This window comes from Urocitellus parryii, chromosome 3 (genome assembly GCF_045843805.1).
Source record: "Urocitellus parryii isolate mUroPar1 chromosome 3, mUroPar1.hap1, whole genome shotgun sequence".
Lineage (NCBI taxonomy): Eukaryota > Metazoa > Chordata > Mammalia > Rodentia > Sciuridae > Urocitellus > Urocitellus parryii.
Window position 1 is genome coordinate 204,889,181 of NC_135533.1, and position 13,902 is coordinate 204,903,082.

The 13,902-nt window shown below is 54.0% G+C and overlaps 1 protein-coding gene across 2 annotated transcripts in view; it reads right to left on the reverse strand.

The window, feature by feature from the left end:
* Myo9b (myosin IXB) overlaps positions 1-13,902 on the reverse strand; it is a 97,262-nt gene that overhangs the window by 20,919 nt on the left and 62,441 nt on the right. For both annotated transcript variants that reach the window (XM_077796344.1, XM_077796345.1), the window contains exons 11-18: positions 10,659-10,780; positions 8,253-8,394; positions 7,777-7,981; positions 6,351-6,432; positions 5,419-5,508; positions 4,090-4,203; positions 2,186-2,225; positions 23-145 (exon numbers count right to left, since the gene is read on the reverse strand). In XM_077796344.1, the coding sequence (XP_077652470.1) occupies positions 23-145; positions 2,186-2,225; positions 4,090-4,203; positions 5,419-5,508; positions 6,351-6,432; positions 7,777-7,981; positions 8,253-8,394; positions 10,659-10,780 (918 nt within the window). The remainder of the gene's footprint in view (positions 1-22; positions 146-2,185; positions 2,226-4,089; positions 4,204-5,418; positions 5,509-6,350; positions 6,433-7,776; positions 7,982-8,252; positions 8,395-10,658; positions 10,781-13,902) is intronic.

A 13,902-nucleotide genomic window follows, 5' to 3' on the forward strand; every position in this document is an offset into this window, starting at 1 on the left:
CCAGTGCCTTAAGGCCACCCACCTGGAACTGGGCGCTGATGCTGGGTGGCTTCTTCTTCTTGTGCAGGTGCAGCAGGGACTTGGTGGTGCGGTCATGCAGGGTCATGCTGATGATGAGCTTCAGGGACTTGGAGTCCAGCAGGTTCTACAACAGACACTTGGGTCTGGCCTGCCCTCCCACAGCCCGGGGAGCACAGGGGGCAGCGTGAATATCCCCAGGGCTGGGGCAGGGTATGTGTGAAGCGGAAGCTCCAGGTGGGGATGGTGGGGACAGTAGACCAAGTGTGAGTTGCACCCCCTGCAGATGTGCTGATCTGGTGCAGAGAGCAAGTATGTGCGTGTGCATGTGCATGTGTGCATGTGCATGTGTGCATGTGCATGTGTGCACGTGCATGTTGCATGCTGGGGATGGAACCCAGGGCTTCACATATGCTAGGTTACTGCCCTACCACTGTACTATATGTCAGCTCTTTTTATGTTTGAGGCAGGGTCTCACTAAGTTGCTGAGGCTGGCCTGGAACTTGAGATCCTCCTGCCTCAGCCTCCTGAGTTGCTGGCATTACAGGTGTGGGCCACTGCACCCGGCTGACGTGTTGCCTCTACTGAGGCCCCAGTGCCTGCCGCACCCTCTCCCCTCCTCTGGGCTAGGAGAGGAAGCCAGTGCTGCCAGCCCAGCTTCCCTCTGCGGCTCATCACCACAAACATGACCTGAGCCAAGGAATGTGCCGTCCCCGCTGCCTGCCTCCAGCTCCCTGGTGTGCTTTTCCACATGGGCGAACTGGCCCCGTCCTCTCTGCAGACTAAGCTGAGAGGTGGTTCTGAAGTCTTTTCTAAGCTTCATAAGCCATGTGCACACAGTACAGGTGCCTGTCCAGATCCCAGGGCTCCACATCGCAGACTCAAACAACCTCAGATCAAAAATACAGGTCGAGCACCCCTAATTCACCAACCTGAAATTTTATTTTTTGGTGCAAGGGATTGAACCCAGGGGGTGCTTAGCCACTGAGCCACATCCTAGCCCTTTTTAATTTTTTAAATCTCAAGACAGGGTCTTGCTAAGTTGCTTAGGGCCTTGCTAACTTACTGAGGCTGGCTTTGAACTTGCAATCCTCCTGCCTCAGCCTCCAGAGTCACTGGGATGACAGGTGTGGGCCACTGAACCTGGCCAAAGTCTGAAACTTTTGAGAGACCACCTGGTGCCACAAATTGAAAATTCCACACTACGAGATTTTGTTTCGTGCACAAAATTATTAAAAATATTGTATGAAAGTACTTTCAGGCTACATGCATAATGTGTATGTGAAACAAATGAATTAATTTCGTATTCAGACTTGGGTCCCATCCCCAGACACCTCGTTACATATATGCAAGTATTCCAAAATCCTAAAAACAACAACAACAACAACAACAACAAAAAAAAACAACCCAAAAAAACCCAAACCCAAACTGATATGCTTCCCAAGAATTTCCCATAGGGGTGGTCAACCTGTATCTGCATCCCTACTAAACATGTGCAGACTTTTTATTTCTTGTCACGGTTGCCTAGACAACACAGTGTAAGACTATTTATGTGACACTGACATTGCACTGGGTACTATGTCATCTAGCGATGACTCAGAGCCTACAAAAGGTGTGTGAAGGTTCTATACAAACACTCTGCCATTTACAGAAGGGACTTGAGCTCCAAGGGTTGGAATCTGGGGGGGCCCTGCAATTGTACCCTTGGACACTGAGGGATGACTACACACGGAAACAGAACCAGCACCTGGGAGGTCTCTGTCCCATCGTGTCCTCCAGAGGTGGCCCACAGCCAGTGACTGACCCGGGGGGCAGGTAAAGACAAAGGTCCTGTGGATGGGACAGTGGACCCTCCAGGGCTCCCTGCAGCACTAGGCCATGGACAGGTCAGCTGGGCGAGCCTGGCTCCAACCCTCGTGCTCTCAGCCTCCCCCTGCGAGCCCCTCGGCACCCGCTTGAGCAGATACCCCCACCTCAGGTTTACTTCTAGGAACCCCCCAGAGACCCCAGATGGTTTCACCATGAGGAAGCTATTATTTTTGCGGTGCTGGGGATGGAGCCCAGGCTCTGGACACGCCCTGCCCCGTTTTCTGGAGGCCGCTGGAGCCAGGTGCCTGGAGCTGGGAGAACGCAAGCAAGGCTTCTCTGAGCGTGGCGCGGGCTTTACCTTTGGAATGATCTGCTTTTGTTTGATACCTTTACTCTTCCTGTCAAAAATTAAAAATGGTTTGGTGAACAAAAGGAACACAGTGTGTGGATCTGGGTTAGTTCAGCAAGCCACGCCTGTGGGTTAGAGAGAGACGGAGGGACGCAGCTGGAGACAGCGACAGGCACAAGTGCAGCCAGCGACCGCCACCTCTGCAGACGCCCAGCGGGCTCCGGCCTGCACACGCGCTTCAGCCACGCCCGTGGGTGTAGGGTCACCACAGTGACAGCAGGACTCTGCTGTGGCCACCCAAGGTGACATGAGATGAGCCATGAGATGAGCATCTGGGCTGGGGGCCACCTGGATGCCCAGGGAGTGGGCGCAGGTGGCCAGTAATCCATAGGGACGGCTCGCACTGAGGCCGGGCCTGGCAGGAGTGGACGTGTCAGAAGTAAGAAGGGGACGTCCTGCCTGGAGCACTGGAGGCCCTGCGCAGTCCTGGGGCTACCAGGGTGCCCTGGCCCTATCTGCTGGGCAGAGCAGATCCACACCACAGGGACCTCCCTGCACAGGGCTATTAAGATGGCCTGGGCAGGGGCTCCTTTTATTTTATGCACTTATTATTTTGGTGCTGGGGATTGAATCCAGGGGTGCTAAGCCACTGAGCCACATCCCCAGCCCTTTGTATTCTTATTTGGAGACAGAATCTGGTTAGTTGCTTAGGGCACTGCCAAGTTGCTGAGGCTGGCCTTGAACTTGCGATCCTCCTGCCTCAGCCTGCCAAGCTCTGGGCATCACAGGCATGTTCTTTTTAATTTTTTTTTATGAAACTAGGGGTAGAACCCAGGGCCTCGCCTGGGCAAATGCTCTACTGCTCCAGCCCTGGGAGTGCCTTGGACTCCTGATGGTGTCAAGGAAACACGAAGGCCGGAACTTTTGACCAAGGGATGGGGCAAGGTCCTTTTTCTTGCTTCCTGGACTCTCTCTTCAAGTGACGCTGGAGGCCCAGGGCCTCACACAGGCCAGGCAAGTACTCCACCACTAAGCTCCACCCTACCCTCACTTATGGGATCTCGAAGACCAGGAGAAAAGTCAATGGCAGCACAACTCTATGCTCCACCCCAGCCCTTTCCAGGTTGAGACAGGGTCTTGCCAGGTACTGAGGCTGGGCTTGAACTTGCCGGGGAGGTGCTAGGCCCACGAGGTGCCAGGTCTGAATCCTTGTGGGCAAAATAAGGCACCACAAAAATGCACTGAAACGCTCACTCTCACCAGGACGGGGGTGGGGGCTGGGGGTGCACACCTGCACCTACTCGGGAGGCCGAGGCAGGAGGACCACAGGGCACTGGAGCCCAGGAGCAACATGGTGGGACCCAGTCTCAAAAAGAAAAAAAACAAAGAAAGAAAAAAAGAATACCCCCTCCCAAAGCAACCCAAACCCCCTGGCTTCCTTGTGGTCGCAAGTAGCACTTTTAGCAGACTGTGTCGTGACTGGCAGTGAGGGTTTGGTGCCGGGCACTGTGGGTGCCCTGGAGGCAGAGGCTGCCAGCTGCCTGGTACTGGGTCGGCACAACACGGGTCTGAGAGGGAGGCGGAAGGCTGAGTGTGGGGCCTGTGGCGACTGAGCAGAGGGTCTCGGTGGAGCTCTACTCGGTGGGGGCAAGCTCTTCTCTACCAGCGGGCGCGGCAGAGAGGGCACGTTCAAGGGCAGGACACGCTCCTAGGCAGTGCTGTGCGCAGGGAAGCCCGCGGCGGGCCACAGGGACGAGGTATTAGGAAAGCCATTCAGCCACGGCTGGCGGGAGAGCAAAGCCCGAAGACAGAGCAGCGTTTTTAGTGGCCAATTCCATTTAGGAAGCCACAGGCTGGCCAGGGCCCGGGGGCAGAGGCGGCTGCTGCACTCATAGGGGGCCTGGGGGACTCACAGGATGAAGGCGCGGGGTTTCTGGAGCCGACTGAGGGACTGGAGAAGCCTACGGGGGTCCTCGCCCTGCCAGGGCAGTCCTTTGATGCTCTTGATGATTTGGTTATGCAAATCGCTGAGGGGAGGAGGGGGACCCAGTGACAGAGAGAAGATAGAGTTAGAGCCACAGACCCACCACCTCAGGGTCCCAGTGCCAATCGGGATGTCCCTAGGCCACCAGAGCAGAAACATGCAGCTGGGCACTGCTGGGGCTGGACACTACTCTGCTCCCTTCACCAAGGGGACCTTGGTCAGGAGCAGCTGCTGTTCCCGAGTCCTGGAGCGAACGTCCAGCAACACAGCATCTCCAGTCACTGCAAAGGCCTCCTAGTGAGAGCCTTCTGGAACCTGAGGACCCAGCGAGGGGCTGCCCGGATCAGACCGGGAGGCTCTGTGGAAGAGCCGGCTGGCGTCTCTCGAGTCTGTGGTTAGGTACCGTCTTCCCCGTGGGCTTCATGAAGGCCCTGGAGCAAGGGATTTGGCTCTGGGCACCGTGGGTGATGCTGCCTCGCCTCCCAGGAGATGCTGGTGCCTGGGGACATTTGTGTGGCCATGGCTGGGGTGCAGGGGCCACGGCCTCTGGTGGGCAGAGGGCGGGCTGCTACTCCACACCTACAGGGGGCAGGACGACCCAATGCAGAGCATGACCTGAGAGACCCTGGTTGGAGGGCAGGGTGACCCCAGAGAGTCCCATGTGCCCCGCTCTGGCCTGCGCCCCACAGCCACGAGCGCACAAGGTCAATGGCTCAGAGGAGGAGACAATGATCAGATCAGTAACGATCCACATCTCAGTTACAGATGTCTTCAATGAAACTTTTGGAAATTATTCTTTCTCTCTTTTTTAAAGATTTCTCATTCCGTATTTTTTTTTTTTTCATTTTTTGCAGTGCTGCGATGGGGCCCGGGGCCTGGCGTGTGCCCTGCGCTGCCCCTGTTGCCCTCCAGTGACCCAACAACGCCTGTCTCAGCTCCGGGCGGTGCGGGAGGCCCCGACTGCAGCCCTCCTCTGTGCTCCATGCACCGTGCCAAGTGCCCCAGCCACACTTACCTCCGCTCCGTCACCCTCCAGGGAGGCACAGAGCAAAGACAGCAGAGGTTACATCTCCTGGCCACTCCTACGTGACCTCCACGTAGCTCACAAGGGGTCATGGCTTGGCCCACCCCTTCCCCCCAATCTGGCCAGACGTGGCAGGGGCGCTGCCCGCAGGCTTGTGTGCCCTGGTGGCCTCAGGAGACGCTCCTCTCAGTGTGCCTCCCTGGTCTCGGGTTCGAAGGCCCTGCTTCTACTTACTTCTTGCTTTCATAGAAAGCAATGATGTCCTCAAAAGCGTTAATATCGAACTCCTCAGAGCAGTCAAATGAGAAATCTAGCACTGAGCCGCTGCAAGGGAGAAGCTGTGTGAACTTAACGCACGCCGGGCAGGGCTTGCGGCCCGGGCCAGGCCCACGCTGCAGATGCAGGTCACAGGCCACTTCCGGGGGAAAAGAATAAAAATGAAAAAAAAAAAAAAAAAATCCCCGAATGTCACATGATCAAATGGAGGAATGTGTTCTTTCATTTGCCCCCATTCGGGTGAAAAAGTGAATTTAGAAGCAGTTACTGAGAGTGGGGGTGGGGTCAGACACAATGTCTCCTCCAGACAAACCACACACAGCTCCACCTCCATTCAGAATTTTAGGACTTCTTCTCTAAAGAAGTTTTTGCTTCAAAGGACTTGAAAACAAAATGACTTTTTTTTTTTTTTTTTTTTAAAGAAATAGCTTTTTCATTTCAAAAATTTAGGGACTTCTTCCTTGGGAATTTGTGAGTTTTGGAAAGGAAGTCAGGGATTGGACTGCCCCAGGGTCTTTGCACTGTGTTCCTCACAGAAGCCACCAGGACACTCTGCGTGCCTTTCTCATCTGGCTTAAAGAGTTCCTTTTCTTCTCTTCTTTTGAGATGGGAGCCTCACTCTGTTGCCTAGGTCATCCTCAAATTCAAGCCAGCCTCCTACCTCAGCCTCCAGAGCCATTGGAACCACAGGCCTGCACCATGACACCTGGCTCCCAGCCTTTTTAATTTTATATTGAGACAGGGTCTTGCCAGTTTCCCAGGCTGACCTAGAACTTACGATCCTCCTGCCTTGGCCTCCTGAGATGCTGGGATTACAGGTGTGTGCCACCACACTTGAACAAGGCTACTGTCTAATAGTTTCAGTTTGCACAAATCAAAATCTTGCTCACCGGTATAGTTTTTCTGATGGGGTGTTGGTTCCTCTTGGCAGTTCTCCCAGGTGGCTCTGGGCACCAGGGCTGCCCATACCTGCTGGGGACAAAGTGGGTGTTACTTGGGAGGGCCTCCCAGGGCCCAGTGGCCTTATCTTTTCTGCAGAGACTCCTCTTTGATTTTTTAAATATTTAAAAAAAATTTTTTAAATATATTTTGGACATTGATATTTTGTTCATTTACTTTTATGGGGTGCTGAGGATCGGACCCAGTGCCTCACGCATGCTAGGCAAGCGCTCTACCGCTGAGCCCCAGCCCGGCTCCTCTTTAGCCGTTCCTGTTGGCTTTTGGTGCCGAGGGTGGAGCCCAGGGCTGCTGCCTGCTAGGCACTTGCCCTCCACTCAGCTCCACCCCAGCCCTGTTGACATACCTTAAAAAGCAGCTTGTGGGCTGGGGACGCGGCTGAGCTCAGGCTCTGGGTTTCATCGCCAGTGCCAGGGGAGCAGCAGATTGTCACTGGACTCTGGGCAAAGCAGAGCTGACTCTTCACCCCAAGAATGGGCGCTCCTTCCCTGCCCTTGGGCGGGCTCCACCGTCCTCCTTAGTCTACACCCAGAAAACGGAAGCCCCTGGCTGGCCCTAAAGTCGAAGTCCACGAGTGGGGCGTGGAGGCGTGAGACTGAGCCGAGCCACTCAGATGCCGGGCCTCACGCTCCTCCAGGAAAAGTGGGGACATGGCTGTCTGTCTTGAGGCTCATGTGAGGTCAGGTCACATACCTGGGCCCCTCCGTGTCCACAGGTTCTACATGCTCAGATTAACCAACCGTGGATCAGAAAAATTTGGGGAAAAAAACGCATTTTTCTAGTCAATAACAATATAGCATAAGAATAATGAGCAACGGTGCACACAGGGCCAACGCCACAGTAGGTGCTCTAAGTCACCTGGAGATGATGGGAAAGTCTGAGAAGCCAGGCACAGTGGCACACGCCTGTCCTCCCAGTGGCTCGGGAGGCTGAGGCAGGAGAATCATGAACTCAAAGCCAGCCTCAGCAACTTAGTGAGGCCCTGAGCAACTCAGCGAGATGCTGGCTCTAAATAAAATACAAAAAAGGCTGGGTATGCGGCTCAGCGGTGAAGCACCCTTGGGTTCAGTGTCTGGTACAAAAAAAAAAAACTCTCTGAAAGGACATGCGCAGGGCCTGTGCCAACACTAGGCCAGTGTGCAGAAGGGACGGCCCGTGGAGTCTGGATTCCGGGAGCCCCTAGGGGACGAGTGCCGGCTGCAGTTTCTGTTGGGGGCGATGGCAGTGATCTCGAGTGAGCGAGGGTAGTGGTTGTGAACATTTCCTAAATGCTGCTGACATGTTCAATTTAAATCCAACTGTGAATGTCCCCCTTGCAACCATGACACTCGGAGGAGTAGGTGGTCCCTAGGCTCCTACCTGCAGCCTTCTCAGCCCTCTCGGCCCGCAGACGCCCGGCCTCCCGCATCACGGCCATGGCCCGGATGGCGGCCCGGAGCACGGCCCAGCGGAACACAGCCACGGGCTCCATGCCGATGAGCTCCCGCACATAGGAGCTGTCACTGCCCCGCAGAAGGGCCACGATGTCGGGCCGCATGTAGTCCATGTTTTTCTCCCGGAAGTCCTGGTAGGGGATGATGTGGGTGGTCACCCGCCAGTGTCACCCACTGACACTCAGAGGCTGGGGTGGGCAGGGGTGGCCTGGGGGACATCCCAACATCAGACTGCCATTCCTGAAGTGAGGGGCTCGGGTACTTCAGCAGGGATTCAGGGCATGTTCCAGATGAATCTGGCAAGTGCCCCAGGGCAGGACCCTCCACGCGGTCCCTGTCCCACCTTTCAGACCACACACGGCTTTCTGGCGCCCTGCCAGTGGCCACCGGGTAGACACATACCTTGATTTGGTATTTCACTTTCCCCGCAAAATGCTGGATGATGAACGCGGGTTCCATGACTGGGGTGCCCAGGAAGTACTTGTTGTCTTCGTGCTGCTGTTTGAACTTGGCCAGCAGGGTCTGGCTTGTGGCATGGGGGAAGCTGGGGAGAGGGTGAGATCTTTAACCGACAGTGGTAGTGATCTGCTCTGCGTTTCTCGTTGCAGCCTCTGGGTGGGTGCTCGGGGCCAGCTACAGAGGGCTCTGCAGGCAGAGGGCCGGGGAACGAGGACGGAGCAGGGAGGTGACCTCAGGTTTGTGCTGCGTGCTGAGCAGGTGCCCAGGCTGTGAACCTGCCACCACACCAGCAGCCACACCTACGGGGGCCAGGCGCCAATGAGACCCGAAGCTCAGGTCCAGGTGGCCCCTTCTGTCCCCTGTGGCTGTTCTCTAGGGGGCTGGAGGGGCCACTAACCAGGTTTGGTGGTGTCTGTAGACACTCGTCCCAGGGGAGGCCTGGACCTGGGTCCACTGTGGGGGCAGCTCTTCACAGTGATCCCAGGAGACAGTGGCCTCTGCCTCAGGGCCCTCTGCACCTGGACGTGTGACCTGGAAGGGGTCCGCCCTGCTCCCAGCTGGAGAGGCTGCAGGGGCAGAACAGGGACTCCTTGCACCTGGCTAGTCCCGCTTCCAGGAGGGCAGTGCCACGCCTGGGCCCAGCCCCACCACAGGTGCAGACAGCGCCATGGCAAGCTGCCAACGCAGGCTCAAGGCTTAACCGGGTGACAAGGGAGGTTCTCCACTATCAGACCCATGGCTTCCCGGGCTGTGGAAAGGGTATGAAGGCATCAAACCGTTTCAGAAAATCCCAACTGATGCATATTAAAAAAAAAAAAAAAATCCCCGATGAACAGAAACTGCAAGTCAGAAGAGGGACCGGGCTTGCTCAGCAGGCCTGGCCCTTGTCCCGAGTTCCCAGGCTGTAATGACATAGTCCTTCCTAGGACCTTGCTCCCACCCTCTGACTCTGGACCACAGTGGCACGGGGATGCGTCTGCCTGCCTGGGCGGGGACTTGGTTGAGGCATGCAGTGTGCCTCCTTTCAGCCCTGTGGGGACGTCACTGGCAAAGGAGGAGCTCCGATAAAGATGTGTGCATGTCTTCACCCCCAGCGTCTGTGGATGTGATCTTATTTGGAGACAGGTGTGTGTGTGTGTGTGTGTGTGTGTGTGTGTAGAGCTGGGATGGAACTCGGGACCCCAATCATGCTACACAAGTGCTCCATCGCTGAGCCACATCCCAGCCCTTTTCATTTTATCTTGGGACAATGTCTCACTCAGTTGCCCAGGCTGGCCCTGAACTTGTGATCCTCTTGCCTCAGTTTCCCAAACAGGTGGGGGTCACAGGCCTGCGCCAGGTGCCTAGTTGAAAACAGCATCTCGAGAGTTGTACACATTTAAGGTCGCCAGGGTGGGCTTAGTCCAGTGTGACCGATGGCCTCTTAGGAAGAGGAGACAGGAAGGACAGGGACATGGGGCGCAGGCCATGAAGACACAGGCAGCAACTGAAGTGATGTGGCCACAGCTGCGGGATGCCGGAGCCCTGAAGCTGAAGAGGCAGGAGGCATCTCCCCTAGAGGCTACAGAGGGTGTGTGACCCTGTGACACCTTGATTTTGGGTTTGTGGATTCCAGGACCCTGAGAGATGAGACTGCTAATATTTTGGGGGGCAGGTATTGGGGGGTTGAACCCAGGGGTGTTCAACAACTGACCAACATTTCCAGCCCTCTTTAAAAATTTTTCATTTAGAGATAGGGTCTCGCCGAGTTGCTTCGGGCTATTGCTGAGGCTGGCTTTGAACTCATGATCCTCCTGCCTCAGCCTCCTAAGCCACTGGGCTCACAGGCGGGGGCCACTGTGCCTGGCAAAACTGCTGTTTTAACCTCCCTGGTGGGTTCACTGGGACAGCCAGAGGGACTAAGTCAGCGTCTCCTGATTTCAGTGACGGCAGTTGGATTACTGAGAATGAGGCGCTTTTTAGATACCCTTTCCAGCCTTCAGGGTGCCCTCAGGATGGGGTGGGGGGGTCTGGGCTCAATGGGGAGTCCACAGCAGGCAGTGCCTGGGCCCCGTGTTCACATATTGTGCTGCCCTTTACCAGCATGTGCCAGTCCGGTTCCCTGCTACTGGAGCCAGGTCCACAGTCCTTCACTGGAGACTCCCGGAGACACTCCAGAGTGCACAGATGAACCCGAGTGCTTCCTTTCCCGGCAAGCACGCAGTACGAGCATCCTGTGCACAGGAGCTCAGGCTCTGTGGCCAGAGTGTGGGCAGCTGGGAAGTCTGCAGGATGGTCTGGACTCAGGGGTCTAACTGGGCACCTGTGTGCAGCCGTGCTGGGCGGGGGCGGACAGGGCCAGACACTCACTTGCTCTCCTCGTCCAGCAGGTGGAAGAGGCCGGTGGGCTTCTTGCTGATGAGCTGGATGCAGCCCACGTTGTCCGTGTAGTCGATGTTGTGCCAGGCGATCCCCTCCCCCTGGTACTCCTCCTGCAGCAGGGCGGGCACACAGGCTGTCAGTCCACGCTAGGTCGCTTTACTCTACTTGCCGTGCTGGGGAGGGCGTTCAGGGCCCAGCTGGCTGGGCGAGTGCCGATCCCCTGAGCTGCACCCCCTCTTCAGACACCAAGACCCTCGAATGCTCAAGTCTCTTCTTTTAAATGGTGTGGTAATCGTTTGTGACCTAGGCCGGTCACCCTCCTGTAAACTTGAGACCATCTCTACATGACTAGGGTACTTAATATCATGAATGCTCAAGTCTCCGCTACAGTGTATGTGTTATGTGCCACATACTATATTGCATTGTTCAGGATGAGAAAAAGAATCTACACAGGTTCAGAACACTCAATTTTTAATTTCCATACTGGGAATTGAACCCAGGAGCACTCTACCCCCGAGCTACATCCCCAGCCTTTTTAAAACAGATTTTATTTTGAGACAGGACAGGATGTCACTAAGTTGCTGAGGCTGGCCTCAAACTTGCAATCCTCCTGCCTCAGCCTCCGAGTTGCTGGGATTACAGGTGTGTGCCAATTTTTTTGGGCGGAAATTTTCAATTCAAGGTTGACTGAACCTTTAGATGCATAAACCATAGTCACAGAGGGCTGACTAGACTGAACATGAACACTTGTGTATAAACAGATTTGTTCACATAGAATTATACGAAAATAAATTATACTAACATGTCAATATGAATATATCAATAATTACATGAAGATATTAGATAAACTAATAATCATCGACAGAAAACAAGAATGGCATGTTCTCCAATGTCGCCCACAGCATCATGGTGCTTAAAATCATCACGCTTAGAGCTCCTGGGGCAGCACACGGTGTTTAAAGGGCCACGGGCCAGTGTCTAGTGCTGCAGTAGGAACTAGTGGGTAGGGGCCAACAGCACTTTATTTATGAACACAGCGGGTGGCCAGATCTGCCTGCAGGCGGGTTTGCGGGCCCTCCCAGGGCTAACCTGTTCAACAGGAACACAGCGCGAGGGACCTGTGTAACTTCACATTTTCTAGTAGCATCACTTTTTCTTTTCTTTTTTGGTGGTGCTGGGAACAGAACCCAGGGCCTCACCAGGGCCTCCTGTGTGCTAGGCAATCACCCACTACTGAGCTGCACCCTCGGCCCCCAGTAGCCACATTCGAAGTCAAAACCAACCAGGTGAAATGAACTTTAAGATAACTTAATCCCACACTATGGTCTGGATATTGTCCAAATCTGTCCCCCAAGGATCCACGTGTTGGACGGAGCCTTGGTCCCTAGTGTGGTGATGCCAGGAGGTGGCACCATAGAGGAGGAGCCCAGTTCAAAGTGTTTGTCATCGAGGATGTGGCCCTCAGGGAGAAATGACAAAGCTCCCATGAAACCCTGGTCAGTCTCCTGGGGTGGGTAAGACTGAGCCTGGCCTCCCCAGGCTCGGGCTTCCTGTCCTGCCATGTGATATCTCACATCCGCGCCTGCTCTCGTGCCATCCACTGTGATGTGAGATTGTCAGGGAGCTACTCTCAGCCTCCAAAATGTAAGCTAAACAAACCTCTTTCTTTATAAAGTACCCAGATCCAGGTAGTCTATTATAGCAACAGAACACAAACTGATACACCCCATATATTAAAAAACTGGGGAAATCAAATAAAAATTGATGGAGCTATCTTGTGTTTGTCCCTGCCCCTGCAGTGAGCCCTCAAGGCCTGGTGATACTGCACACTTCCTGCACAACTCAGGTTGCAAGTGCTCTGAAGCCAGAAGGCTTGATGGTAAAACCAACTAAATATTTACAGAAATCCCCCAGAATCACCAACATGAGGGTAAAACACGGGCATGACCGCGACTAGTACTGAGAAGACATTAAGACAGAGCATCGCCGTCACTGATCAGATCACACCCTAGGTCAACTGTTCTTCACCTGTTGAAGGGACTTTTCACACCTGGGCATCAGAGGTCCAAAAATGATCTGAGGCTTAACACGTCCCAACCTGTGCCTCATCTGGGGCTGGGTGGGATTTTTCTCAATTTTTCCTTTGGCACAGAAAAATTTCAGGGCAAGTTGGCCCACATTCTGCGCCCCCAGGGAGATTCCAGAGTGAGCTCGTTCCATTTTCCCTTGGGCACAGCCACTGTGCAAGGCAGCCTGGTGCTTTTCCCCAGAATGAAACAAAATTACCAGAGGACCCAGCAACCCCACCTCTGGTCATGCACCCCAATGAAGGGAAAGCAAGGCCCAAAGGAGTCACCCGTTCTCAGAGCAGCATCATGCACACACCCAAACATAGCAGCAACCCTGTGTCCACTCAGCAGATGACCAGATAAAACAAATGAGGCCCATCCACAGTTATTTAGCTTTTAAAGGGAAGAAATGCTATACAAAGAACTCAAACACTCAACACCGAAAAACCCAAATAATCCAATCAACAGCCGGGCAAAGGAACCGAATAGGCCCTTCACAGAAGAAGAAATACAAATAAATGATGAACAAATACATGAAAACATGTTCAAGGTCTCCAGCAGTTAGAGAAATGCAAATTAAAACTACACCGAGGGGCTGGGGCTGGGGCTCAGTGGTAGAGTGCTCACCCAGCACTGGTCCAGAGTCGCCAATTCACACGTGCGAGGCCCTGGGAATGATCCTCAGCACCACATATAAATTAAGGTATTGTGTGCAACTACAACTAAAAAAAAAAAATTAAAAACAAAAACAAAACTACACGGAGATTCCATCTCACTCCAGTCAGAATGGCAATCATCAAGAATACAAATAATGTTGGTGAGGATGTGGGGAAAAAGGCCCACTCATACACTGCTGGTGGGACTGCAAATTGGTGCAACCACTCTGGAAAGCAGTGTGGAGATTCCTCAGAAAACTTGGAGTGGAACCACTGTTTGACCCCGCTATCCCACTCCTCAGTTTATACCAAAAGGACTTAAAATCAACGTAACTATAATGACTAGCCACATCAATGTTTATAGCAGCTCAATTCACAATAGCTAAGCCATGGAACTAACCTAGGTGCCCTCCAACAGACGAACAGATTAAGAAACATGGTACATAGACACAACCATATTACTCAGCCATAAAGAAGAATGAAATTATGGCATTTGCTGGCAAATGG